Source organism: Lepisosteus oculatus, chromosome 18 (assembly GCF_040954835.1).
Source record: "Lepisosteus oculatus isolate fLepOcu1 chromosome 18, fLepOcu1.hap2, whole genome shotgun sequence".
Lineage (NCBI taxonomy): Eukaryota > Metazoa > Chordata > Actinopteri > Semionotiformes > Lepisosteidae > Lepisosteus > Lepisosteus oculatus.
Window position 1 is genome coordinate 22,993,544 of NC_090713.1, and position 25,056 is coordinate 23,018,599.

The window sequence follows — 25,056 nt, forward strand, 5'->3', positions numbered from 1 at the left end:
GTCAGTCCAGTTCGTTTTACAAGTCACCCCCAATTGGGGGTCTCCAGACCTGTCCCCTGGTGCTCTTCTAGGTCACCTGTTTGTGAACAGTGGTTGTTCCTGTGTGATACGGATTCATTGAGCAAGTGATCTGTTCGACTAACAGAAGTGGCCCAGGTCTCTCCGTACTTCGTCACGGTGACGTTGCTCCTAATCTGTAGAAGCTGGTGATTCAGAGGGGGTGCCCGAGTCCTGCTGTAGGGGGGGTCACGGGGGTTCTGTGTGCTGTGAAGGGGGAGCGACACCACAGAGGAAGAAGAGACTGCCGAGATCAGATTCTGCCCTGAAAACATCTCGGGAAGGCGGTTCAGAGCAAGGCCCGCCAGCTTGGTCGTTCCAGTCCGTACCTCTGCAGGACGACGGACCTCGTGAAGCAGGTGCTGCGGACCTCTTTGATAACCGTGTGAAGTGTCTGGTCGAGCTAATCCTCGAAGGGCCAGGCTTGACTGGCTGTGGTTTAAAGGAACTGTGCACCATCAGTCTGGGTGAGTGAATTTTAGGGCATGTAGAAAGATGCCAATATTCACAGGGCTCTCGAGACAGACTGGTGTTGTCTGGCCCTCTGCTTCAACTGCTGCTTGGGGTTTCCATACCAGTCGACCTTTATCACTAACTGTGGCTGAAAAGCTGATCGACACATTTGTGTTCTCTCGAATTGACTACTGTAAGGCTCTACTCGCTGGGGTATCTAAATCTACATTGAACAAACTGCAGTATGTCCACAATTCGGCAGCCAGAATCCTGACCAGGTCCAGTGCAAGTGTTCACATTACTCCTGTCCTGGAGTCCTTGCACTGGCTTCCGGTCACATTCCGTTGCTCACCTATAAGGCTCTGCATGGCTTGGCACCTCAGTACCTGTCTGAACTATTATCGCCCTACTCCCCACCTCGCAACCTTCACTCTCTAATTCTGGTCTCCTAACTGTCCCCCAAGCCCCTCTACACTCTGGGGGTGACAGGGCCTTCTCCTGTTATGCCCCCAAGCTCTGGAACTCTCTCCGCAAGGACATCAGAAACTCACCTTCTCTAAAACCCTTCAAATCCAGACTCAACACCTTCTTCAGAAAAGCCTTTTCTGAACTGGTTCCATTCTTCACCCCTCTGCTTTTCTTAGTACCACCATCCACGGTCTCCTCTGTGTGTTGTAATAGTGTTTTATCTTGTGTATTCTCCTTATTTATTGTTGTTGTCATTCTGTAAAGCGCCTTGAGAAGCCACCTTTAAAGGCGATACATAAAATAAAGTTTTTTTTTTAAATCATTATTCTAACCTGGTCGCAAAACCGACCTCCTCAACATGGCGTCCCGCGTTTCCCGTCTGCCCGCGACCTCGCCGCCTGCACCCCTCTGACGTCATGACGCAGCGCCCGTTCGCGGAGTTGAAAACAATAAACAATCTGCGAGCGACGCAGCGGACGCAAGAATCTGAACCTCCGGAAAGAAACGGGAAACGGAACCGAATCCGGACTTGGCCTGCTCTTTATTTTCCCGGACTATTCCGTCGAAACTCCGGGGCTGAGGGACACGTTTCACGGTTAACAGCCCCGTCCGTCGGTGTCGGTCTGTCACCTCTGCCCCGCTTCCCTGTTATGCGGGTCCCGGGGAGCCGGACCGAGCCGAGCTCCGCGCCCTGCCCCCCGCTCCGCCAGCCCCATGTCCCGCTGGCTGCTGCCCTGGTCCGGCTCGCTCAAGAAGCGGGCCTGCCGGTACCTCCTGCAGCACTACCTCGGCCACTTCCTGCAGGAGCGCCTGACTCTGGACCAGCTCAGCCTGGACCTGTACAACGGCAGCGGGGTCATCCGAGACATCAGCCTGGACGTCTGGGTGAGCCCGCCCGAACCGCGCCAGGACCGGCCCGGCCTGTCGGCACTGGTGTTGTCTGCGGCCGTCATCGTCGTTGTTATTAATATTATTGTTGTTATTGTCAGTAGCCGTGTGGCTGTCACCACCAGCACCAGGAGTCAGCTGGGAGAGTTTGGAGAATCTCCCAGTTCAAGCTCTGGTGTCGGGATGAGTCAGTAGATTTCGTCACCTTCACTGCGCCAGATCTTTGTCCTGGAGGGTCTGTGCAGTAAACTGAGCACTGTCATATGTCATATCATACTGATTCTGTCTCCTCTCCCTCTCTCCCATGTCCTCTCCCCTCCCCCTCCTCCTCTCTCCCCCCTCTCCCCCTCCCCTGTTTCTCCCCTCTCTACCCCTCTCTCCCCTTCCTCCCCTGTTTCTCCCACCTCTCCTCTCCTCTCTCTCCTCTCTCCCCTGTTTCTCCCACCTCTCCTATCCCCTCTCTGCCCCTCTCTCTCCTCTCTCCCCTGTTTCTCCCACCTCTCCTATCCCCTCTCTGCCCCTCTCTCCCCTCCCTCCCCTGTTTCTCCCACCTCTCCTCTCCCCTCTCTGCTCCTCTCTCCCCTCTCTCCCGTTTCTCCCCTCTCTCCCCCTCTCTCCCTTGTTTCTCCCACCTCTCCCCTGTTTCTCCCACCTCTCCCCTCCCCTCTCTCCCTCCTCCCCTGTTTCTCCCCTCTCTTCTCTGTTTCTCCCCTCTCCCCCCCTCTCTCCCCTGTTTCTCCCACCTCTCCTCTCCCCTCTCTGCTCCTCTCTCCCCTCTCTCCCGTTTCTCCCCTCTCTCCCCCTCTCTCCCCTGTTTCTCCTACCTCTCCTCTCCCTCCCTCCCCTGTTTCTCCCCTCTCTACCCCTCTCTCCCCTGTTTCTCCCACCTCTCCCCTCCCCTCTCTCCTCCTCTCTCTCCCTCCTCCCTTGTTTCTCCCACCTCTCCCCTGTTTCTCCTACCTCTCCTCTCTCTCCAGTCTGTCAATGAGCTGCTGGAGTCGGTGGGTGCTCCTCTGGAGCTGGTTGACGGCTTTGTGTCCAGCATCGCCGTGACGATCCCCTGGGCCGCTCTGGTCACTGACCACTGCACCGTGGAGATCCAGGGGCTGCAGCTGACCTGCCGACCAAAGTACAGAACCAGTGAGTACCGTCTCGCACTGCTGTCGATCCGCACTCTCCAGAACCAGAACCCTTTCATATAGACCTCTACAGCCCATCACACCCCAGTACTGTCCAATACAGACCAGCGCTGCCCAGTATAGACTACTGTAGACCAGTCCACTGTCCGGGACACACTGCTACAGGTTCATATAGACCTCTACAGCCCATCACACACCAGTACTGTCCAATATAGACCAGTGCTGCCCAGTATGGACTACTGTAGACCAGTCCACTGTCCGGGACACACTGCTACAGCCCATCACACACCATTGACTGCTGTAGAGCAGTTGACCCTGTTCTGGACAAACCCATGCACAGCATTGTGCTTTAATGCCCAATCTAGTCAATACCACTCAGTCTAGATCAGTCTTTTCTGCATTGGTCCTGTCCAGTAAACATCTGTACTGTTAGCGTCCATCAGTCCAGTGAATCCAGACCTCTGTAGTCTTGTCCAGTGCTGGACCCCAGGGTCCGGTCCCCTGTTGGAAGGACCCGCCAGTGTTTCGCACTGGGAATGCTGTCTGTGCTGCCCTCTACAGGTACCACCTGGGACTCGCAGGGCTGGTCCTCCTGTATGACCTCCAGCATGCAGCTGGCTCAGGAGTGCCTGAAGGACCCGCCTGAGGCGTCTGAGGAGCCGCCCGCTCCACTGGAGGGTCTGGAGATGTTTGCGCAGACGATCGAGACGGGTAAGTGTGTGTGAGTGACAGCTGCTCGGGGCCGGTGTGTTTCCAGGCCGTGGGCCGCGGGCAGGGTGGGGTCAGAGCCGTCGGACTGGACCGTGCGTGATTAACCCTCGCTGTGCTGCAGTGCTGCGCCGTATCCGAGTCACCTTCCTGGACACCATCGTCCGAGTGGAGCACCAGCCCCTGGACTCCGACACCGGAGTCGCTTTGGAGGTGCACATCAAACGGTAAGGATCTGTGGCCACCTGGACGCCGGTGTCAGGTGACACCCACATGACACGGAGGGCTTCCCGAGACACTGAAGCCCTGCCCGTCTTGTGTGCCAGGCTGGACTACTGTGACGAAGCGGTGAGGGACTCCAGCCAGGCGCTGCCTGTTGACATCCACCAGCCCCCTGCTGTCCTGCACAAGATCCTGCAGCTCAGCGCCGTGCAGCTGCTGTACGAGGCTACTGGGGGCTCACAGGTAACACTCCCAGCCCAGCACGCTCTCTGGCTCAGAGGAAACCACACGCCTCACTCACCTGAGCACAGGTAACACACCTGGTTTACAGGTAGCACCGGTGCTCAGGTGATGCCATTCGTGTCTCTCCTGCAGGCCGAGGTTCCCCCGGGCAGCGACAGTGAGGGGGATTCCCTGGCCACAGGCGATCGTGAGTCTGGCCCACAGCGCCCCCAGCTGATTGGGATGTGCTCTGGCGTCATGGAGACCAGTGTGAAGATCAAACAGAACAGTGCCCTGCCTGGGCCCAAGGTACTGATAGCACCAGGTGAACTGGCATTCACTGCGAAGCCAGTCTGGACCAGTGTGCACTGTCCTCTCTCCCTGACGTCTCTGGCCCGGGGAGAGAGAGGCACTCTGACTCCGCTCTCTGTTGTCTCTGTCAGCTGGAGCTGGAAGGAAAGATGGGCTGTGTCCACCTGCTGCTGTCCCCAGGCCAGATCGCTCACCTGTCGGACCTGCTGTCTGTGCTCTGCGTTGAGACAGGTACAGGTGCGCACATCTCTACTAACCTCCTCACCCTCCCTCCCCTCGGGGCGCCTGTGCAGCACACGCACACCCCCTCTCTCCCCGTGCGGTGTGTGCTGACATGGGCTCTCTCTCTGTGCTGTGGAAGAGCCCAGCAGGGGGGCCGATGGGGGGCGCAGTCGCCCCTTGGGCTCCGAGGACCTGCGGCTGATCGAGGAGGACCTGGGCAGGCAGCTGAGCGCCGAGACTGCCGACAGGGGCCAGACCAGCGAGGAAGAGGAGGAGCAGAGCTTCCTCGGCAGCCTGGACAACACAGGTCAGTGTGTTCGTCTGGGGCCGCGCTGTGTGACGCCGCAGTGTGTTAGTCTGGGGCCTGTGTGATGCCCCAGTGTGTTGATCTGGGGCCTGTGTGACGCTGCAGTGTGTTGATCTGGGGCCACGCTGTGTGACGCTGCATTGTGTTAATCTGGGGCCACGCTGTGTGACTCTGCAGTGTGTTGATCTGGGGCCTGTGTGATGTCGCAGTGTGTTGATCTGGGGCCACGCTGTGTGACTCTGCAGTGTGTTCGTCTGGGGCCACGCTGTGTGACTCTGCAGTGTGTTGATCTGGGGCCACGCTGTGTGATGTCGCAGTGTGTTGATCTGGGGCCGGGCTGTGTGATGTCGCAATGTGTTGATCTGGAGCCACGCTGTGTGATGTCGCAGTGTGTGTTGATCTGGGGCCACGCTGTGTGATGTCGCAGTGTGTTGATCTGGGGCCTGTGTGACGCTGCAGTGTGTTAATCTGGGGACGTGCTGTGTGACTCTGCAGTGTGTCTGTCTGGGGCCACGCTGTGTGACTCTGCAGTGTGTTGATCTGGGGCCACGCTGTGTGACTCTGCAGTGTGTTGATCTGGGGCCACGCTGTGTGATGTCGCAGTGTGTTGATCTGGGGCCTGTGTGACGCTGCAGTGTGTTAATCTGGGGACGTGCTGTGTGACTCTGCAGTGTGTCTGTCTGGGGCCACGCTGTGTGACTCTGCAGTGTGTTGATCTGGGGCCACGCTGTGTGACTCTGCGGTGTGTTGATCTGGGGCCACGCTGTGTGATGTCGCAGTGTGTGTTGATCTGGGGCCGGGCTGTGTGTTTCAGAGATGTTCTACTCCATGGGCGTGGGGATGAGCAGCAGTTTGGCGTCCCTGCGCTCGGCCAGCGAGCTGTCGGACAGCGGGATGGACTCCTCCGCGCACAGCCAGCTCAGCGCGCTGGCCGCGGGGGTGAGCACCTCTCTCTGCACCGCCACCGCCGCCTGCATCTGCAGGAGTCGCTCTGGGCCTCCGGGGGGGGGGGGGTTGTGCTGGTCCTGACTGACCGCTGCTCTCTGTCCGCCTGCGTGTGCGATTCCCAGCTGATGGTGACCAGTCCCCGGCGCTACCCTGTCCCCGGAGCGCTGTCCAGCCTGCAGGCCGGTCCCAGGCTCTCAGGTGTGTCTCTCTCTCGAAAAGCCCCTGGAGCCGTGTAGCTTGTGGTGTCTGCCCAGCGACTAAGACCCCCCTCTGCCTGCAGGCCGGCTCTCGCAGCGCCCCCCAGCGGAGCCCCTGAAAACGGACGCCCTGCTCCGCCTCTCCCTGGGGGGGCTCACCCTCACCCTGCTGGAGCAGGAGCCCTCCCCCGCGGGCCAGCAGGGGGAGCCGTCCCCGGGCGAGGTGTCGCGCGTGTTCTTCCAGGAGCTGGGCTTCTTCAAGGACGCCGTGTTCAGCGGCAGAGACTTCACCCCGCTGAGAGAGAGCTTCGCCAAGGCGTGCCCACACTCCCACCTCAGGTACTGCCTGCACACCCCTGCACACAACTGTACACACTGTGCTTCACCCTGCTGAGAGAGAGCTTCGCCAAGGCCTGCCCACACTCCCACCTCAGGTACTGCCTGCACACACCTGCAGTGACTCTACACACCTGTACACACTGTACTCTACACACCTGCACACACCTGTACACACTGTACTCTACACATCTGCACACACCTGTACACACTGTGCTTCACCCTGCTGAGAGAGAGCTTCGCCAAGGCCTGCCCACACTCCCACCTCAGGTACTGCCTGCACACCCCTGCACACACCTGCAGTGACTCTACACACCTGTACACACTGTACTCTACACACCTGCACACACCTGTACACACTGTGCTTCACCCTGCTGAGAGAGAGCTTCGCCAAGGCCTGCCCACACTCCCACCTCAGGTACTGCCTGCACACCCCTGCAGTGACTCTACACACCTGTACACACTGTACTCTACACACCTGCACACACCTGTACACACTGTGCTTCACCCTGCTGAGAGAGAGCTTCGCCAAGGCCTGCCCACACTCCCACCTCAGGTACTGCCTGCACACCCCTGCACACACCTGCAGTGACTCTACACACCTGTACACACTGTACTCTACACACCTGCACACGCAGGGTTGGTGAAGCGGGTCTCCTGCTCTACACTGGGTGCTTGGAGATCCTTTGGGTTCGAGGAATTCTCCCGGACTGGTCACCTGTTCTCTGTCCCTCGCAGGCTCACTGGCTCGGCCGTTCAGGTCACCTGCGAATGGAAGAGCTCGGGGCGCCGCGCCCGCGAGATGACCTCTGACCTCTCCTTCAGCAGACTGGAGCTGCTGGAGTGCCTGCGGGGTCCCGAGAGCCCAGGGGAGCCCCAGTACACTGAGGTACCGAGCACCCTGAGCACCCCAACAGCCCGGGGGAGAATGGGGAATGCAGGAGGGGACCCGGTCTCCAGTCCCGCTGCGCTCCGTGAGGCCCAAGCGGCCGATCTTTACAATGGAGCTTCCGCAGGGGGGTTAGGATGAGGTTTAGGCTCCTGTTGGGTATAAAGCGTCTCTGGGGGAGTTCAGCAGCGGCCTGTGGGCCGTGAGGTGAACCCAAGGGCTGCGTGGCGCAGGCCAGGGTGGCAAAAGCCAAGACGCCGTCCCGATCCGCAGCCGCTGCAGGCAGCGTTCCCAGGCCGGGCAGAACGCAGTGCAGCAGGGAGCAAAGGGCAAGTCCAAGAGACGGGATCGGAGCATAGGAAGGGTCGGGAATCCCAGAGGGGGGTGCTGGGGCGCCTGAGAGCCCACGAAGGCCGAGAGCAAACAGTTCCTGTAGCCAGAGCCAGAGCGCCGCCAGGCCCGGCCTCAAGCAGTCTGATCCACCTGTGGCGCACAGGTGGCGCACAGGTGGGTCAGGGCTTCCCGCCTGATCAGGTGGTCACGGCCGCCGGCGCTGACTGACGGACGAGGACAGGCGTGGGCTGAGGCTGTCACTACACTAGCTTGCTATGGAGGGCTCCAGTGGGAACCAGCCCGACGCAGAAGGGGCGAAGAACGGAGAGGAGGTGCGCGTGTGTGCGGGGTGTTGGGCATTACTGGGTCCTTCAAACCCAGTTTGGGATCATTTGCCCCAGGTGGACCGAAGATGTGGGTTTGCTTCCTGGTGACTCTGACGGACTCCCTGTCCCTCTGTCCGTGTCCTCAGGTCCTGCTGTTCCAGAATCCCAGTGCCTTCACGTTCGGTCAGACGGCCAAGCCCTGCGCCCAGATCCATTACCGGCTGAGCGAGAGCACGTCCCGCAGGGTACCTGTCGCGCTCCCATGAGCTCCCCCTTTCCTGCTGCACCTGTCCTGAGCCCCCAGCCCCACAGCCTGCTGGATCCCGAAAACAGACTGTCACGCCAGGAGAGCTGGACATCAGCACTGTCTCTGTGTCGGAAGCGATCGGCACTGGGGGGTCACACTGCTCTGAGGTGTCCAGTGGGGTCAGGGCTGGGGGTCACACTGCACTGGGGTGTCCAGTGGGGTCAGTGCTGGGGGTCACACTGCTCTGAGGTGTCCAGTGGGGTCAGTCCTGGGGGTTAAACTGCCCTGGGGTGTCCAGTGGGGTCAGTGCTGGGGGTCACGCTGCGCTGGGGTGTCCAGTTTGTGCGTTCAGCTGTGACGTTGCTCTCTGGTGCTGTGCAGGGAGCGGTCCGGCAGAGGCTCGTGCGCAGTGACAGCACAGTGCGTGTGGAGCTCGGGGAGTTCACCGCAGAGCTGGACCTGGACCTGCTGACCCGGCTGGACCTCATCTTCCGAGCCCTGAGTGCAGAGGCACAGTCGCACGCACAGGTACACGTCCTGTGCGGTGTCCTCGGCCTGTCTCCCTAGCCCCCCCTCTCTCTGACCCTGACTGTGTTGTTTCTCGGCCTCTTCCTGCGTCTCTGTCTCTCCCTCTCGCTCTGCCTGTGTCTTCTCTGCCTCTCTCTACCTCTGTGCCCCCGATCTGTACCTGCCTGTATCATCCTCTGTCTCTGACTCTAGCTGTTTCTCTTTTCCTTCTGCGCCTCTCTCTTCCTCTGGTCTTTCTGCCTCTCTCTCTGCCTCTTGACTCTTTCACCCTCTGCCTCTGGTCTCTCTGCCTCTCTCTCTGCCTCTGGTCTTTTTGCCTCTCTCTGCCTCTTGACTCTTTTCACCCTCTGCCTCTGGTCTTTCTGCCTCTCTCTGACTCTTGCACTCTCTGCCTCTGGTCTCTCTGCTTCTGGTCTCTCTGCCTCTCTCTCTGACTCTCACTCTCTGCCTCTGGTCTCTCTGCCTCTGGTCTCTCTGCCTCTCACCCTCTGCCTCTCCTCTGTGCGTCAGCGTGACCAGCCACAGTGCAGCGAGCTCCACTCCTCCGTCACCCTCCTCTCCCCGCTGGCGGTTCTGAGGCTCCGCTTCCCGGTGCCGGACCTGCGCCCCGGACCCGAGCGCCGCCCCCCGACCCGGAAGGAGGTCCGGAAGGACAGCCTGCGTCTGGAGCTGAGGGAGCTGGAGCTCCGGACCCAGAGCAGCCCGGACCGGGCCAGAGCTACCCCACCCTGGAGCATGGAGGCCCAGTTCTCTGACCTGCACGGTGAGGGGTGCTAGGGGCTGGAGTTGGAGTCGCTAGCTTAGTATAAGGGTACGGTGTACCGCAGTACACTCCGGCGTGGGGATAGCTGGGATAGTCACTCCGGCGTGGGGATAGCTGGGATAGTCACTCCGGCGTGGGGATAGCTGGGATAGTCACTCCGGCGTGGGGATAGCTGGGATAGTCGCTCCGGCGTGGGGATAGCTGGGATAGTCGCTCCGGCGTGGGGATAGCTGGGATAGTCGCTCCGGCGTGGGGATAGCTGGGATAGTCGCTCCGGCGTGGGGATAGCTGGGATAGTCGCTCCGGCGTGGGGATAGCTGGGATAGTCGCTCCGGCGTGGGGATAGCTGGGATAGTCGCTCCGGCGTGGGGATAGCTGGGATAGTCGCTCCGGCGTGGGGATAGCTGGGATAGTCGCTCCGGCGTGGGGATAGCTGGGATAGTCGCTCCGGCGTGGGGATAGCTGGGATAGTCGCTCCGGCGTGGGGATAGCTGGGATAGTCGCTCCGGCGTGGGGATAGCTGGGATCGTCTCTCCGGCCTGGGGATAGTCGCTCCGGCGTGGGGATAGCTGGGATCATCTCTCCGGCCTGGGGATAGCTGGGATAGTCGCTCCGGTGTGGGGATAGTCGCTCCGGCGTGGGGATAGCTGGGATCATCTCTTCGGCCTGGGGATAGCTGGGATAGTCGCTCCAGTGTGGGGATAGCTGGGATAGTTGCTCCGGCGTGGGGATAGCTGGGATAGTCACTCCAGGGTGGGGATAGCTGGGATAGTCTCTCCGGTGTGGGGATAGCTGGGATAGTCGCTCCAGGGTGGGGATAGCTGGATAGTCTCTCCGGTGTGGGGATAGCTGGGATAGTCGCTCCAGGGTGGGGATAGTCGCTCCGGCGTGGGGATAGTCGCTCCAGCGTGGGGATAGTCGCTCCAGGGTGGGGATAGTCGCTCCGGCGTGGGGATAGTCGCTCCGGCGTGGGGATAGTCGCTCCGGCGTGGGGATAGTCGCTCCAGGGTGGGGATAGTCGCTCCGGCATGGGGATAGTCGCTCCAGGGTGGGGATAGTCGGGATAGTCGCTCCAGGGTGGGGATAGTCGCTCCAGCGTGGGGATAGTCGCTCCAGGGTGGGGATAGTCACTCTGGCGTTGGGGGGCTGCAAAGATTCTTCAAAATACAACCTCCGCTTAAAGTCACGTGCGTTCATCAGTTGTTTTATAGAATTCTAATAGTTCAAGTTATACCGGAAATAAAAACTAGGAAATGGTGATTTTGAAATGATCATCTCTCTTCTGACCTCACTCTTCCTGCCCCTCGTCTCTCAGGTGTGTATGAGGACGGGGAGGGGGGGTCGTTCCCCTGTATCAGAGTCCAGAAGGCCTCTGACCCCCAGGGTAGCGGACAAGATGGCATCCCCAGGTCAGTGTCTGTCTCTGCGTTCTTCACCCGGTCGGGACTGTGCTGCTTGTCAGTGGCTGAGCCACTCTCTCCCCCCCTCTCCCGCAGCGTCGTCGTGAGGCTGAGCTCGCCGGAGCCGAGCTCTGGGCCGTGGGAGGCGGGTGTGGAGCACAGTCTGGAGGGGGATCTGGGCTCTGTGGAGAGCCCCTGTGAGCTGAGGCAACGAGAGAGCTCGCCTTTCTCCTCCAACAGGACCATGTTTGAGACCGAGGAGGTCAGGAACGGTTATTCTCTCTCTCTCTCTCTGGGCCTGGTTCCCCACTTCTGTCCCTGTCTGACTGAGACAAGCCTCTCTTCTCCCTCTCTCAGATGGTGATCCCAGCAGATCAAGAGGAGATGTTGGCCTTCCAGTCTCAGTGTGTCTCCCAGTCCCAGTATGTGCTGGAGGTCACCCTGCCTCTGGCCACAGTGCTCCTGCCCAGCAAGGAGGCCTACCAGAGTCTGTACAACCGGTACTGTCATAGTACATATGTATCTTGACTGCCAGAGCCTGTACAGCTGGTACTGTCACTGCTAGTACAGCTGTATCTTCACTGCCAGAGCCTGTACAGCTGGTACCGTCACTGCTAGTACAGCTGTATCTTCACTGCCAGAGCCTGTACAGCTGGTACCGTCACTGCTAGTACAGCTGTATCTTCACTGCCAGAGCCTGTACAGCTGGTACCGTCACTGCTAGTACAGCTGTATCTTCACTGCCAGAGCCTGTACAGCTGGTACCGTCACTGCTAGTACAGCTGTATCTTCACTGCCAGAGCCTGTACAGCTGGTACCGTCACTGCTAGTACAGCTGTATCTTCACTGCCAGAGCCTGTACAGCTGGTACTGTCACTGCTAGTACAGCTGTATCTTCACTGCCAGAGCCTGTACAGCTGGTACTGTCACTGCTAGTACATCTGTATCTTCACTGCCAGAGTCTGTACAGCTGGTACTGTCACTGCTAGTACAGCTGTATCTTCACTGCCAGAGCCTGTACAGCTGGTACTGTCACTGCTAGTACAGCTGTATCTTCACTGCCAGAGCCTGTACAGCTGGTACTGTCACTGCTAGTGCAGCTGTATCGTTGCTTACCAAGCCTGTACAAGCAGAACTGTCACTGCTTGTCCAGCTGCTGATGATATCCTGCCTCCTCTTCCCTCCAGGATCAACAATGACCTGTTGATGTGGGAGCCCCCCTCTCCGGACCTCCCTGGGCCCCCGGCCCCCCCCAGCGCTGCTCCTCGAAGGCAGCCGGGGCCCCGAGACCAGTTCCGCATGTGCAAGTCTGCCTTCAGGCTGGGTGAGCCCTGCCTATCTGCTAATCTAGTGCTTATCTAGTGCTGTGTGTGCTCCTGCTGTCCGGCTGTCTCAGTGATCTGTGCTGGTCTCAGTGATCTGTGGTCCAGCTGTGGCTGTGCTGGTCTCAGTGATCTGTGCTGGTCTCAGTGATCTGTGCTCCAGCTGTCAGGCTGTGCTGGTCTCGGTGATCTGTGCTGGTCTCGGTGATCTGTGCTCCAGTTGTCAGGCTGTGCTGGTCTCAGTGATCTGTGCTGGTCTCAGTGATCTGTGCTCCAGCTGTCAGGCTGTGCTGGTCTCGGTGATCTGTGCTGGTCTCGGTGATCTGTGCTCCAGTTGTCAGGCTGTGCTGGTCTCAGTGATCTGTGCTGGTCTCAGTGATCTGTGCTCCAGCTGTCAGGCTGTGCTGGTCTCGGTGATCTGTGCTCCAGCTGTCAGGCTGTGCTGGTCTCAGTGATCTGTGCTCCAGCTGTCAGGCTGTGCTGGTCTCGGTGATCTGTGCTGGTCTCGGTGATCTGTGCTCCAGGTGTCAGGCTGTGCTGGTCTCAGTGATCTGTGCTGGTCTCAGTGATCTGTGCTCCAGCTGTCGGGCTGTGCTGGTCTCTGTGATCTGTGCTCCAGCTGTCAGGCTGTGCTGGTCTCAGTGATCTGTGCTGGTCTCAGTGATCTGTGCTCCAGCTGTCGGGCTGTGCTGGTCTCGGTGATCTGTGCTCCAGCTGTCAGGCTGTGCATCAGTGACGTGTTGTTGCTGTGTGTCCCCAGACTCGGACTCAGAAGAGGAGGAGCCTCAGTTCATCTCCGCTGAGGAGACCCTGAGGCACCGGGGGGCGGAGCTTCAGCTGGGCCCCACCCACAGCCTGCTCTCCCTGACCATTCACATCGGCCGGGGGCGGCTCACCTGTATGGCCGACAGCAAGGTGAGGTCACACCCTCTCCTGCCTGCCTGCCTGCCTGCCTGCCTGTCAGACTGCAGGCTCAGCCCACGTATCTCTCTCTCGCAGGGGGAGTCCGGCCAGAAGGTGGAACAGTGTCACGGGGAGCTGGTGCTGGACGTGGAAGGAGGGAAGATATTCAGCGTGACGCAGCACCGAGGAGATCCCTTCCTCAACTTCCTGTGCCTGGAGAGCCGGAAGGTTGAACTGTACCACCACGGTAGGGGAGAGGGGGAGCCGCTCAGCGGGAGGGTGTGAGGGGAGCCGCTCAGCGGGGGGGTGTGGGGGGAGCGGAGTGGATCTTTCGGCTGTGCTGATCTCCCTCTGTCCTGTGCAGCGATTGTGCCGGACTCCCCCCTCCCGGAGCGGCTGGAAATGCCCAGTTTCACCCCACCGGATCACCTGGAGCCTACCATCTACCCCTCGGAGGCGGGGGTGTCCAGCGTGGCGGGCAGGGAGAGCAGGAGGCAGATGCTGTCCACCGCCATCAAGATCACGCTGGACCCGGCGAGGGGAGTGAAGGTCCGTTCGCCGCGGAGTCCGTCTGCGTGCGGCTGTGTCTGTCCTGCTGTGTGACCTCTGACCCAGGAAGTACTCGCTTTGTGTTTCTCGTTTCTCCCCCCAGGAGTTCCTGGTTGCTCTCGGCCTGCAGGGGGCCACGTTGCGGCATCGCATGTCCTCGTCCTATCAGAGCTGGCACGAACAGGTGAGTGCCCGCCCCCCCTGCCCGCCCCCCCTTGGTGCTGGCCGGCGGTCACGACTGATCCCCCCCCCCCCCTCTGTCTGGTCGGCAGCTGGTCGACTTCCTGGACGTGATCGACGAGCCGATCCTGGGGTACACGCCCCCCGCGGTCATCACCGTGCTGCACACACACCTGCTGAGCTGCGCTGTGGACTACAGGTGAGCCTGTCTGGATTCCCAGCACGTTCCTCAGCCCCTCCTGTGCAGGAGCAAGGTTATTACCAGGTGGAGACATGCACTGGGATTCGTATTTGCCCTGATCTCTCTGGACACACACAGTACAGCAGACAGCACCACCCAGTGTAGACGGTACATTGCACACATCATAAATAATAACCTCAGAACAATAAATACATTGTGGAACACGCTCCGCGCGAACGCTCTGAAGAAACGCGTTTCCTCTTGCTCTTGCAGACCCCTCTACCTCCCGGTCCGCATGCTGTTCACCGCCGAGTCCTTCTCCCTGTCCAGCAACATCATCGTGGACACCGCGACCTTCCACCTCCGGTAAGGCACAGCAGTCTGATCCGCTCCAGGTGTGACAGTGCTGTCAGTCAGACTCCCAGTGTGCAGCAGTCTGATCCGCTCCAGGTGTGACAGTGCTGTCAGTCAGACTCCCAGTGCGCAGCAGTCTGATCCGCTCCAGGTGTGACAGTGCTGTCAGTCAGACTCCCAGTGCGCAGCAGTCTGATCCGCTCCAGGTGTGACAGTGCTGTCAGTCAGACTCCCAGTGCGCAGCAGTCTGATCCGCTCCAGGTGTGACAGTGCTGTCAGACTCCCAGTGTGCAGCAGTCTGATCCGCTCCAGGTGTGACAGTGCTGTCAGTCAGACTCCCAGTGCGCAGCAGTCTGATCCGCTCCAGGTGTGACAGTGCTGTCAGACTCCCAGTGCGCAGCAGTCTAATCCGCTCCAGGTGTGACAGTGCTGTCAGTCAGGCTCCCAGTGCGCAGCAGTCTGATCCTCTCCAGGTGTGACAGTGCTGTCAGACTCCCAGTGTGCAGCAGTCTGATCCGCTCCAGGTGTGACAGTGCTGTCAGACTCCCAGTGTGCAGCAGTCTGATCCGCTCCAGGTGTGACAGTGCTGTCAGTCAGACTCCCAGTGTGCAGCAGTCTGATCCGCTCCAGGTGTGACAGTGCTGTCAGACTCCCAGTGCGCAACAGTCTGATCCGCTCCAGGTGTGACAGTGCTGTCAGACTCCCAGTGTGCAGCAGTCTGATCCGCTCCAGGTGTGACAGTGCTGTCAGACTCCCAGTGCGCAACAGTCTGATCCGCTCCAGGTGTGACAGTGCTGTCAGACTCCCAGTGTGCAGCAGTCTGATCCGCTCCATGGCAGCACTGTAAAACCTGGACTGGGAGTCATTACTCTAACCCTGTGTCTGCCTGTCTCTCTCTCAGGTTCATACTGGACGACTCTGCCCTCTACCTGTCGGATAGGTGTGATAGCGACACGGTGGACCTGCGCAGGGGTGGGTGCTCCCGTCTCCTGCTTGGTGTGTGCCTTACTGCTGCAGACTGTATGGACGTTAACAGTACTCTCCCCTCGTCCTCTGTCCCTCTAGACTATGTCTGTGTTCTGGACATTGACCTCCTGGAGCTGGCCATCACCACCTGGAGAGCCAGCGAGGACAGCAAGCTGGTGAGGGTCTCCGTCTCTCTGACTGTCAGTCTGTTGTGGGTCAGAGTAAGAAATCTCTCTCTGTTCCTGTCTCAGTCTTGCCCGTCTCTGTCTCTCTGACCCTCTGCGTCTCTGTCTCAGACTCAGCCCCTGTTTGAGCTGCGCTGCTCCAACAATGTCGTCCACCTCCACACCTGCGCTGACTCCTGCGCCACCCTGGTCAACCTGCTGCAGTACCTGGTCTCCCACGGCGACCTGCACCCGCCTCCACAACCCCACCCCCCGACCGAGATCGCTGGGCAGAGGCTGCCGGTACGAGGACAGGGACTGGGAGACGGACAGGGGGGACACACTGACAGGAGTGACCGGCAGTAACTCTGTACCCCTGGGGGTCACTGGCTGCCCCCTCTGTCTCCCGCAGCTGTCGGAAAGTCCCGCCTCCCTCCCTCCCTGCCTTCCCGCCGAGACCGCGGAGATCAACCAATGCGACCTGACCGACGCCCTGATTGACACCGAAAAGAGCCAACAGGACGAGGAGGCGGGAGCAGGTGAGGGGAAGGAAAGGAGGGGCTCAGGCCTGAGTGTCCTGATAGCTGCCTGCTGCGTGTGCGTGCGTGCGTGCGCGCTGTGTGTGTGTGTGTTTGTGTGTCTTGTGTGCTATAAGTGCAGTACGTGTGCGCGCTGTGTGTGTGTGTGTGTGTGTGTGCATTGTGTGTAAGTGTGTGCGTGTGCTTGCGTGCGCGCTGTGTGTGTGTCTTGTGTGCTATAAGTGCAGTATGTGCGTGTGTGTGTGTGTGTCTTGTGTGCTATAAGTGCAGTACGTGTGTGTGTGTGTGTGTGTGTGTGTGTGTGTGCGTGTGTGCTGTGCGCTGTGAGTGCAGTACGCGCTCTGGGGTGAGGGCTCTTGCTTAGAGCACCACAGCAGTGTCTGCACACCTGTCAGAGGGACGACCCCACTGCCTGTCCGGCCCATCGGGAGCCTCACAGGCCACAGAGTTCTCCGGGAGAAGCGGCGCTGTCAGGCGTCGGGGTACATGGACCCCCATTATAACAAGAAAACCACTCCAGGTGCTGCGGAGGGAGGCTGCAGGGCCTGACGCAGACGTGCGTCCCTGCCCTGCCGAGCCTGTGGTGTGTCTGCCGCCCCCTGCAGGCTCGCCTGTGGCGGCGCGCCGCAGCTCCCCCGTGTCCGTCTACCTGTTTCCTGGGGAGGCGCCGAAGCCCCGCCCCCCGGGGGCGGAGGGGGAGGGGCCGGCGGCTGACGGACGGGTGGCTGCAGCCAGTGAGACGCTGTCGGAGGCGGGCTCGGAGAACTCCACGGACAACGACGACTTCTGCATCCTGGAGGCGCCGGGGATGGGCATCCCTGTGAGTTTGGGGGTGCCGGGGGGGGGGGCCGGGGGGGGGCCGCGTGAGTGTGTGCGCGGCGGTAACAGCCTGCCCCCCTCCCTCCCTGCAGCCCCGGGACGGCGAGCCGGTGGTGACGGTGTTGTGCCCCGGGCAGATCCGCGTGCGGGACGGGCACTTCTCCCGGCCGCGGGGCAGCAGCGACGCGCTGCGGGCGCCGGCCCGCTTCCCGGTGCCCGAGACGCGCCTGGTGCTGCGCGAGGTGTCGGTGGTCTGGCACCTCTACGGCGGGCGGGACTTCGGGAGGCGGCCGGGCGCCGCCCACAGCGGCCACCCGCTCAGGTACCGCCGCCGGGTCGTTCCCGGTACCAGTCGGCGCCGGTCGGGCTCGGGACAGGACCTGCCAGGGCCCGGGTCTAACTGACAGGCGGTTCACAGCTGTCAGAAACAGAAATCTGACCTTTCTGTCTGTTTCAATTTCAATTCAACTCAAGGTGCTTTATTAGCATGACCGATGGGTACAATCAGTGTTGCCAAAGCAGATAAAAATAATAAAATTAACATGGAACAAAACACAAAATAGAAGTAAAATAAAATCTACAGACATGTTACAGACATTTACAACAAAGACATATTATAAAATATTGACATATACTGTAGGCGGCTGGAGCATTATTGGGAGACGGACTCACTGTTCCTCAGGCTGTGACAGGAGATCACATACTGGGCTGCCAGATCAACTGAGTTCCCTCCTCCCTCTCCCAGTAGGATTGGGACCTGTTGTGGTTTTGGCAGGTGTGGGACTAGATTTCTGAATTTCGGGAAGAATGTTTCTCTAATCCCAGAGTATCTGTCACAGTGCAGTAGGAAGTGCACCTCAGTCTCTATTTCTCCCTGCTGGCAGTGGGAGCACAGCCTGTCCTCTCTGGGCAGCCAGGTCTGCCTGTGTCCAGTGTCTGTGTCCAGGCTGTGGTCACTGAGCCTGTCCTCTCTGGACAGACAGGTCTGCCTGTGTCGCCTCTGTCTTTTTTTCTCTCTCTCCCTCACCTCCTCTCTCCTCCTGTCAGTCCATTTCAAGATGCTTAATTCACATTACCAATGGATCAATCAGTGTTGCCAAAGAAGATACAGTCAATACCACATCTACAGATCTTTACAGGTGTCTGATACCTGTCTCTCTCCTCTCCCTCTCACTAGGGGCCGGTCTGCCACGCCAGGCGCCCGGGCCTCCCCCTCTCGCTCAGGCCCGGCTCGGCCCCAGAACTCCTGGCGCTGGCAGGGGGGCAGTGGGCGGTCCCACAGCCTGCTGATGGAGATCCAGCTCAGCAAGGTGCGCCTGCCTGCCTGCCCGCCTGTTGTACAGGGCCTGTCCGCCTGTCTGTCTGCCTGTTGTCCAGGGCCTGTCTGCCTGTTGTCCAGGGCCTGTCTGCCTGTCTGTCCACCTGTTGTCCAGGGCCTGTCTGCCTGTCTGTCCACCTGTTGTACAGGGCCTGTCTGCCTGTCTGTCCGCCTGTTGTATACGGCCTGTCCGCCTGTTGTCCAGGGCCTGTCTGCCTGTCTGTCCACCTGTTGTCCAGGGCCTGTCTGCCTGTCTGTCTGCCTGTTGTATAGGGCCTGTCTGCCTGTTGTACAAGGCCTGTCTGCCTGCCTGTCTGCCTGCTGTACAGGGCCTGTCCGCCTGCCTGTCTGCCTGTTGTATAGGGCCTGTCCGCCTGTCTGTCTGCCTGTTGTATAGGGCCTGTCCGCCTGCCTGTCTGCCTGCTGTACAAGGCCTGTCCGCCTGTCTGTCTGCCTGCTGTACAAGGCCTGTCCGCCTGTCTGTCTGCCTGCTGTACAGGGCCTATCCGCCTGTCTGTCCGCCTGCCTGTCTGCCTGCTGTACAGGCCTGTCCGCCTGTCTGTCTGCCTGCTGTACAGGGTCTGTGTCAGTCTTGTCTGCCTGCCTGACTGTTGTCCAGAGCATGTCTGAGTATCTGTCTGCCTGTTGTCTAGGGCCTGTTTGCTTGTCTGTGTTCCTGTTGTACAGGGCCTGCCTGTCTGCTTGCTGTACAAGGCCTGTGTCAGTCTCTCTGCCTGTTGTCCAGGGCCTGCCTGCCTGTCTGCCTGCTGTCCAGGGCCTGCCTGCCTGTCTGCCTGTTGTCCAGGGCCTGCCTGCCTGTCTGCCTGTTGTCCAGGGCCTGCCTGCCTGCCTGAGTGTCTGTCTGTCTGTGTTCTCTCTCCCAGGTCAGCTTCCAGCACGAGTCGTACTCGCGCGCGGAGGCGCCCCCCCCAGGCTGGGCCGGGGAGGGGGGGGGGGGCGAGCGCCCGCTGTCCCGCCAGGTGTTTGTGGTCCAGGAGCTGGAGGTCCGGGACCGGCTGGCCTCCTCCCAGATCAACAAGTTCCTGTACCTGTACAGCAGCGAGAGCATGCCCCGCAGAGCCCACTCCAACATGGTGAGGAGGGGCTGTCTCCTTCTCCCTGAGCCTGTCCTGCCTGTGTCCAGTGTCTGTGTCCGGGCTGTGGTCACTGAGCCTGTCCTCTCTGGGCAGCCAGGTCTGCCTGTGTCCAGTGTGTGTGTCCAGGCTGGGGTCACTGAGCCTGTCCTCTCTGGGCAGCCAGGTCTGCCTGTGTCCAGGCTGTGGTCACTGAGCCTGTCCTCTCTAGACAGCCAGGTCTGCCTGTGTCCAGTGTGTGTGTCCAGGCTGTGTTGTGTGGTGTGTGTGTGGTGTAGGTACTTTGACAGCGGTGGTCTCTCTGTCTCAGCTGGTGGTCAAGGCTCTCCAGCTGTGTCCGGAGTCAGGGCTGGGCGGTCCGGAGTGCTGCCTGCGTGTGAGCCTGATGCCCCTGCGAGTGAACATCGACCAGGTCAGACACGCCACACAACAGTACACAGCACACCGCACAACAGTACACAACACAACACACCGCACAACAGTACACAGCACACTGCCAACAGTACACAGCACACCGCACAACAGTACACAGCACACCGCACACCGCACAACAGTACACAGCACACTGCCAACAGTACACAGCACACTGCCAACAGTACACAGCACACCGCACAACAGTACACAGCACACCGCACAACAGTACACAGCACACCGCACACCGCACAACAGTACACAGCACACTGCCAACAGTACACAGCACACCGCACAGCACACCGCACAACAGTACACAGCACACCGCACAACAGTACACAGCACACCGCACAACAGTACACAGCACACCGCGCAGCACACCGCACAACAGTACACAGCACACCGCACAACAGTACACAGCACACCGCGCAGCACACCGCACAACAGTACACAGCACACCGCACAACAGTACACAACACACCGCACAGCACACCGCACAACAGTACACAACACACCGCACAACACCCTGCCAACAGTACACAGCACCGCACACCGCACAGCACACTGCCAACAGTACACAGCACACCGCACAACAGTACACAGCACACTGCACAGCACACCGCACAACAGTACACAACACCGCACAACAGTACACAGCACCGCACACCGCACAACAGTACACAGCACAGCGCACAACAGTACACAGCACAGCGCACAACAGTACACAGCACACCGCGCAGCACACTGCCAACAGTACACAGCACCGCACAACAGTACACAGCACCGCACAACACCCTGCCAACGGTACACAGCACCGCACAAGACACTGTGCAACAGTACACAGCACCGCACAACACACTGCCAACAGTACACAGCACCGCACAACACCCTGCCAACGGTACACAGCACCGCACAAGACACTGTGCAACAGTACACAGCACCGCACAACACCCTGTGTAACAGTACACAGCACCGCACAACACCCTGCCAACGGTACACAGCACCGCACAACACACTGTGCAACAGTACACAGCACCGCACAACACACCGCACAGCACAGCTCAACACAACTCACAGCAGTTGCAGCTGCAGTGCACAGCTCCCCTCCGGACTGAGCCCACTCCTCCTGTATCCCAGGATGCCCTGTTCTTCCTGAAGGACTTCTTCAGCAGCCTGGCCGCCGGCATCAACCCCTACCTGCCCGTCGACACGGCAACCGAGGGTGAGCGCCTGTGGCCGTCACACACCTGTGTGTTTCAACACACCTGGGTGATTTGGGGTGCCACAATATTGTGCGTCTAAAAGCTGGTGCGCTCGTTTGAGGGGTGTCCTGGGTCAAGCAGCTTCAGTGTTGCCTGTCTGTCTCACTGAATTTCTCTGTCTCCCCTGTCTCACTGTCTCAATCTCTCACTCACTTTCTGTCTCCTGTCTCACTGTCCCTGTGTCTCTGTCTTACTGTCTTTCTGCCTCACAGTGTGCCTCTCTTTGTCCCTCTCACACTCTCTCCCTCTCTCACTGTCCCCGTGTCTCTGTCTTACTGTCTCTCTGCCTCACAGTGTGCCTCTCTCCCTCTCTCTCAGTCCCTGTGTCTCTGTCTTACTGTCTTTCTGCCTCACAGTGTGCCTCTCTCCCTCTCTCACTGTCCCTGTGTCCAGCGAGGGCAGAGCCAGGCCTGGAGACAGAGCCAGGGCAGAGTCAGGGCCTGTGCTTGGGGCCGGACCTGACCGTGTCCATGGAGACGACCTCCAGTGACCAGAGCTCCGCCTCCACGGGGTCATCCTCCGCCGACCAGCCCATCTACTTCAGGTGGGCAGAGCCTGCGGCCGGCCAGGGGGGCGGTGCTGGGGCGGTGTTGGGCAGGGGGCCGGACGTGTCCGTGCTCATGACCCCTGTGTCTCTCTGCAGGGAGTTCCGGTTCACCTCCGAGGTACCCATCTGGCTGGATTATCATGGGAAGCATGTCAGCATAGAGCAGGTGAGCAGAGAGACAGGACAGCCTGTCTGTGTGTCTCAGGGCCTGTCTCTCTGTCTGTGTGTCTCAGGGCCTGTCTGTCTGCCTGTCTGTGTGTCTCAGGGCCTGTCTGTCTACCTGTCTGTGTGACTCAGGGCCTGTCTCAGGGCCTGTCTGTCTGCCTGCCTGTCTGTGTGTCTCAGGGCCTGTCTGTCTACCTGTCTGTGTGACTCAGGGCCTGTCTGTCTACCTGTCTGTGTGTCTCATGGCCTGTCTGTCTACCTGTCTGTGTGACTCAGGGCCTGTCTCAGGGCCTGTGTCTCTGTCTGTGTGACTCAGGGCCTGTCTGTCTGCCTGTCTGTGTGTCTCGGGGCCTGTCTCAGGGCCTGTGTCTCTGTCTGTGTGACTCAGGGCCTGTCTGTCTCTCTCAGGGCACGTTTGCGGGGATCCTGATCGGTTTAGCCCAGCTCAACTGCTCTGAGCTGAAACTGAAGAGACTGTGCTGCCGACACGGGTCAGTGGAGACGCCTCAGCCTACCCCCCGTCTCTCTCCTCTCCTGCCCCCCGTGTGTCTCTCTCCCCTCTGACAACCCCCCTCTCTCTCTGGCCCTCAGGCTGCTGGGGGTGGAGAAGGTGATTAATTACGCCATTAACGAGTGGCTGACGGACATCCGCAAGAACCAGCTGCCGGGGATTCTGGGAGGAGTGGGCCCCATGCACTCGGTGGTGCAGCTGTGTGAGTACAGGAAGTGACCTCGGCGGCCGCGTTCCGGCCCGGCCCGCTGCGGCCCGGCCCGCCTGACGCCCTGTCCTCCTCTCGCTGTGCCTGCAGTCCACGGGGTGCGGGACCTCTTCTGGATGCCCATAGAGCAGTACCGCCGGGACGGGCGCATTATCCGCGGCCTCCAGCGGGGGGCGGCCTCCTTCGGCACCTCCACGGCCTCCGCTGCGCTGGAGCTGAGCAACAGGCTGGTGCAGGCCATTCAGGTACGCCCCGCCCTCCACCGTGCCACGCCCACTCCACCATGCCCCGCCCTCCACTGTGCCACCCCCACCCTGCCCCACCCACCAAGAGCCCCACCCTCCACTGTGCCACCCCCACCCTGCCCCACCCACCAAGAGCCCCACCCTCCACTGTGCCACCCCCACCCTGCCCCACCCACCAAGAGCCCCACCCTCCACTGTGCCACCCCCACCCTGACCCTGCCACCAAGAGCCCCACCCTCCACTGTGCCACACCCACCCTGCTCCACCCTGCCCAGAGCCCCACCCTCCAGTGTGCCACGCCCACAACCTGCCCCACCCACCCAGAGCCCCACCTTCCACTGTGCCACTCCCACCCAGAGCCCCACCCCCACCCTGACCCTCCCACCCAGAGCCCCACCCTCCACTGTGCCACGCCCCCACCCTCACCCTGCCCCGCCCAGAACCCTGCCCTGGGCCGTGCCCCTCCCACCCTGTCCTGCCCTGTCCACCCAGAGCCCTGCCCATCCTGCCCTGTCCCGCCTCTCCAGAGCCCCGCCCTCCACTGTGCCTCCCACCCAGCCTGCCCCTGCTGAGCGACAGGCGTGCCCCTCTCCCCAGGCCACAGCGGAGACCGTGTACGACATCCTGTCCCCTGCGCCGCCTCTGTGTCGGGCCCTGTCGGACCGGCGCCACGCCCACCGCCGGCCAGCCCAGCCTGCTGACCTGCGTGAGGGTGTCGCCAAGGCCTACGACACTGTCCGCGAGGTAAGACTGCTGGCCGGCAGGGCTGCTACCTGTCCCTCACCCCGTCTCTGCCCTGTCTCTCTGTCTCTCTCTCCCGCCTGTCTGTCCGTTTCTCTCTCTCCTGCCTGTCTGTCCGTTTCTCTCTCTCCTGCCTGTCTCTCTCTCTCTCTCCCGCCTGTCTGCCTGTCTCTCTCCTCTCTCTCTCTCCCACCTGTCTGTCCGTTTCTCTCTCTCCTGCCTGCCTGTCTGTCTGCCTGTCTCTCTCTCTCACGCCTGTCTGTCCGTTTCTCTCTCTCCTGCCTGTCTCTCTCTCTCTCCCGCCTGTCTGCCTGTCTCTCTCCTCTCTCTCTCTCCCACCTGTCTGTCCGTTTCTCTCTCTCCTGCCTGTCTCTCTCTCTCTCCCGCCTGTCTGCCTGTTTCTTTCTCTCTCCCACTTGTCTGCCTGCCTGTCTCTCATTCCCCCGCCTGTCTCTGGCTGCTGCAGGCCTGTATTCACCCCTCTCTCCCTGCAGGGGGTGATAGACACGGCGCAGACCATCTGCGTCATGGCGTCGCGGGGTCACGAGCAGAAGGGGCTGCCGGGGGCGGTGGGCGGGGTCCTGCGGCAGATCCCGCCCACGGTGGTCCGCCCTCTCATCGTCGCCACGGAGGCGACCTCCAACCTGCTGGGCGGCATGCGGAACCAGATCAAGCCGGACGCGCGGAAGGAGGACTTCTTGAAGTGGCGCACCGAGGACAGCCAGGAGTGAGGGGGAAGGAGAACCCTGCTGCACAGGGCGGGGCTCCCGCCCCCCCCAGGGGGACTGCAGAGGCGCCGCCCTGCTGGCCGGCCCTGGTGTGGGAGCTGCTGGCGGGTGCTCGTCTCTGATCCCGGAGTGGCCAGTGTCCAGCCCCCACTGTCCCCTCCATGTGTGTGCATGTGTGTGTGTGTGAATGTGCTGCTCGGCCCCTTCCCCCCGCGCGCGAGTCCATGTGCCATGACCCTCTCCCTCCCCCCCCCCCCGGCCAGGCAGAGAGGCGCCCCTGTCCAGCGCGTTCGGGTGGGGGGGGGCCCGAGCGGCGGTGTGCTCTCATGTGACCACAGCTTCGAATGGACGAATGACCTGTACATTGATCACCCAGACCAGATTAAAAAAAGAAATAAAATATTTTAAAGTCTAACTGTGCCCTTGGGAGGCAGGCTGCTGGCGTCTCTCTGGGGTGCAGTGTGGGGGGGGGTCCGTTTCATGCTCCTGGGTCCCCACCAGGACCCCCGCTGTGCCCCACTTTCCTCGGCGGTGGGCCCGGTTCTGGCCCAAGCCCAGGTTAAGGTGGTGGAGGGGCTCATGTTGACAGCACTGGGACACAGACTGAAGCAGAAGGGCACGGCGTCACCCCCCCGGAGTGCAGGGCGGGGTGGGGGGTGTTGGGGCGCAGTTTTACTCGGCACAAGGAAGAAGCTGTAACCCGGCGCCAGACACGGACCAGAACCGGGCGGGATTCATCCCAGGCAGTGCCCTACCTGCCTGCAGGGGCCCACTCTCCTCTTAGTTTTGAGCCAAGAAGCCTGGAATCTGTGGAGGAATCTATAAAACTGGAGGGTCTGTACTTTACACAGAGAGTGGTGGGAGTGTGGAACAGCCTTGTGGCC

General features: G+C 60.6%; 1 protein-coding gene and 1 long non-coding RNA gene across 3 annotated transcripts; one reads left to right on the forward strand and one right to left on the reverse strand.

Moving 5' to 3' along the window:
• The first annotated feature begins 1,395 nt into the window (after nucleotides 1–1,395).
• Nucleotides 1,396–24,587, forward strand: atg2a (autophagy related 2A). Of its 2 annotated transcripts, none has more exons than XM_069180234.1 (42): nucleotides 1,396–1,863; nucleotides 2,844–3,006; nucleotides 3,567–3,716; nucleotides 3,838–3,940; nucleotides 4,040–4,178; nucleotides 4,311–4,466; nucleotides 4,601–4,706; nucleotides 4,831–4,998; nucleotides 5,813–5,937; nucleotides 6,069–6,144; nucleotides 6,227–6,482; nucleotides 7,218–7,368; nucleotides 8,174–8,272; nucleotides 8,656–8,802; nucleotides 9,313–9,565; nucleotides 10,881–10,974; nucleotides 11,062–11,227; nucleotides 11,323–11,465; nucleotides 12,153–12,289; nucleotides 13,048–13,202; nucleotides 13,287–13,437; nucleotides 13,555–13,739; nucleotides 13,843–13,923; nucleotides 14,012–14,118; nucleotides 14,374–14,466; nucleotides 15,356–15,426; nucleotides 15,520–15,596; nucleotides 15,717–15,887; nucleotides 15,997–16,123; nucleotides 16,729–16,943; nucleotides 17,035–17,264; nucleotides 18,120–18,252; nucleotides 19,145–19,354; nucleotides 19,665–19,766; nucleotides 20,903–20,987; nucleotides 21,421–21,571; nucleotides 21,671–21,740; nucleotides 22,148–22,230; nucleotides 22,331–22,452; nucleotides 22,549–22,703; nucleotides 23,301–23,447; nucleotides 23,939–24,587. In XM_069180234.1, exons 1-42 carry the CDS (start codon nucleotides 1,693–1,695, stop codon nucleotides 24,173–24,175), a joined length of 5,961 nt encoding a protein of 1,986 aa, XP_069036335.1. In that variant the 5' UTR covers nucleotides 1,396–1,692; the 3' UTR covers nucleotides 24,176–24,587. The 2 variants fall into 2 exon arrangements, with proteins under 2 accessions (XP_069036335.1, XP_069036336.1); XM_069180235.1 differs by having other exon boundaries at nucleotides 4,601–4,700.
• Nucleotides 1,501–2,917, reverse strand: LOC138224022 (uncharacterized). The gene is made up of 2 exons (XR_011182386.1): nucleotides 2,827–2,917; nucleotides 1,501–2,103 (listed from the first exon to the last, which is right to left on the reverse strand). It is a non-coding gene; the product is annotated as an uncharacterized lncRNA (long non-coding RNA).
• Nucleotides 24,588–25,056: the final 469 nt, after the last annotated feature.

Excerpts from the sequence above, each read along its gene's own strand:
- atg2a (XM_069180234.1), top strand. The coding sequence starts at position 1,693 with ATGTCCCGCTGGCTGCTGCCCTGGTCCGGCTCGCTCAAGAAGCGGGCC. Across the intron at positions 3,007-3,566 it reads CCGACCAAAGTACAGAACCA|GTACCACCTGGGACTCGCAG; the intron begins GTGAGTACCGTC and ends TGCCCTCTACAG. Across the intron at positions 22,453-22,548 it reads GCACTCGGTGGTGCAGCTGT|TCCACGGGGTGCGGGACCTC; the intron begins GTGAGTACAGGA and ends CTGTGCCTGCAG.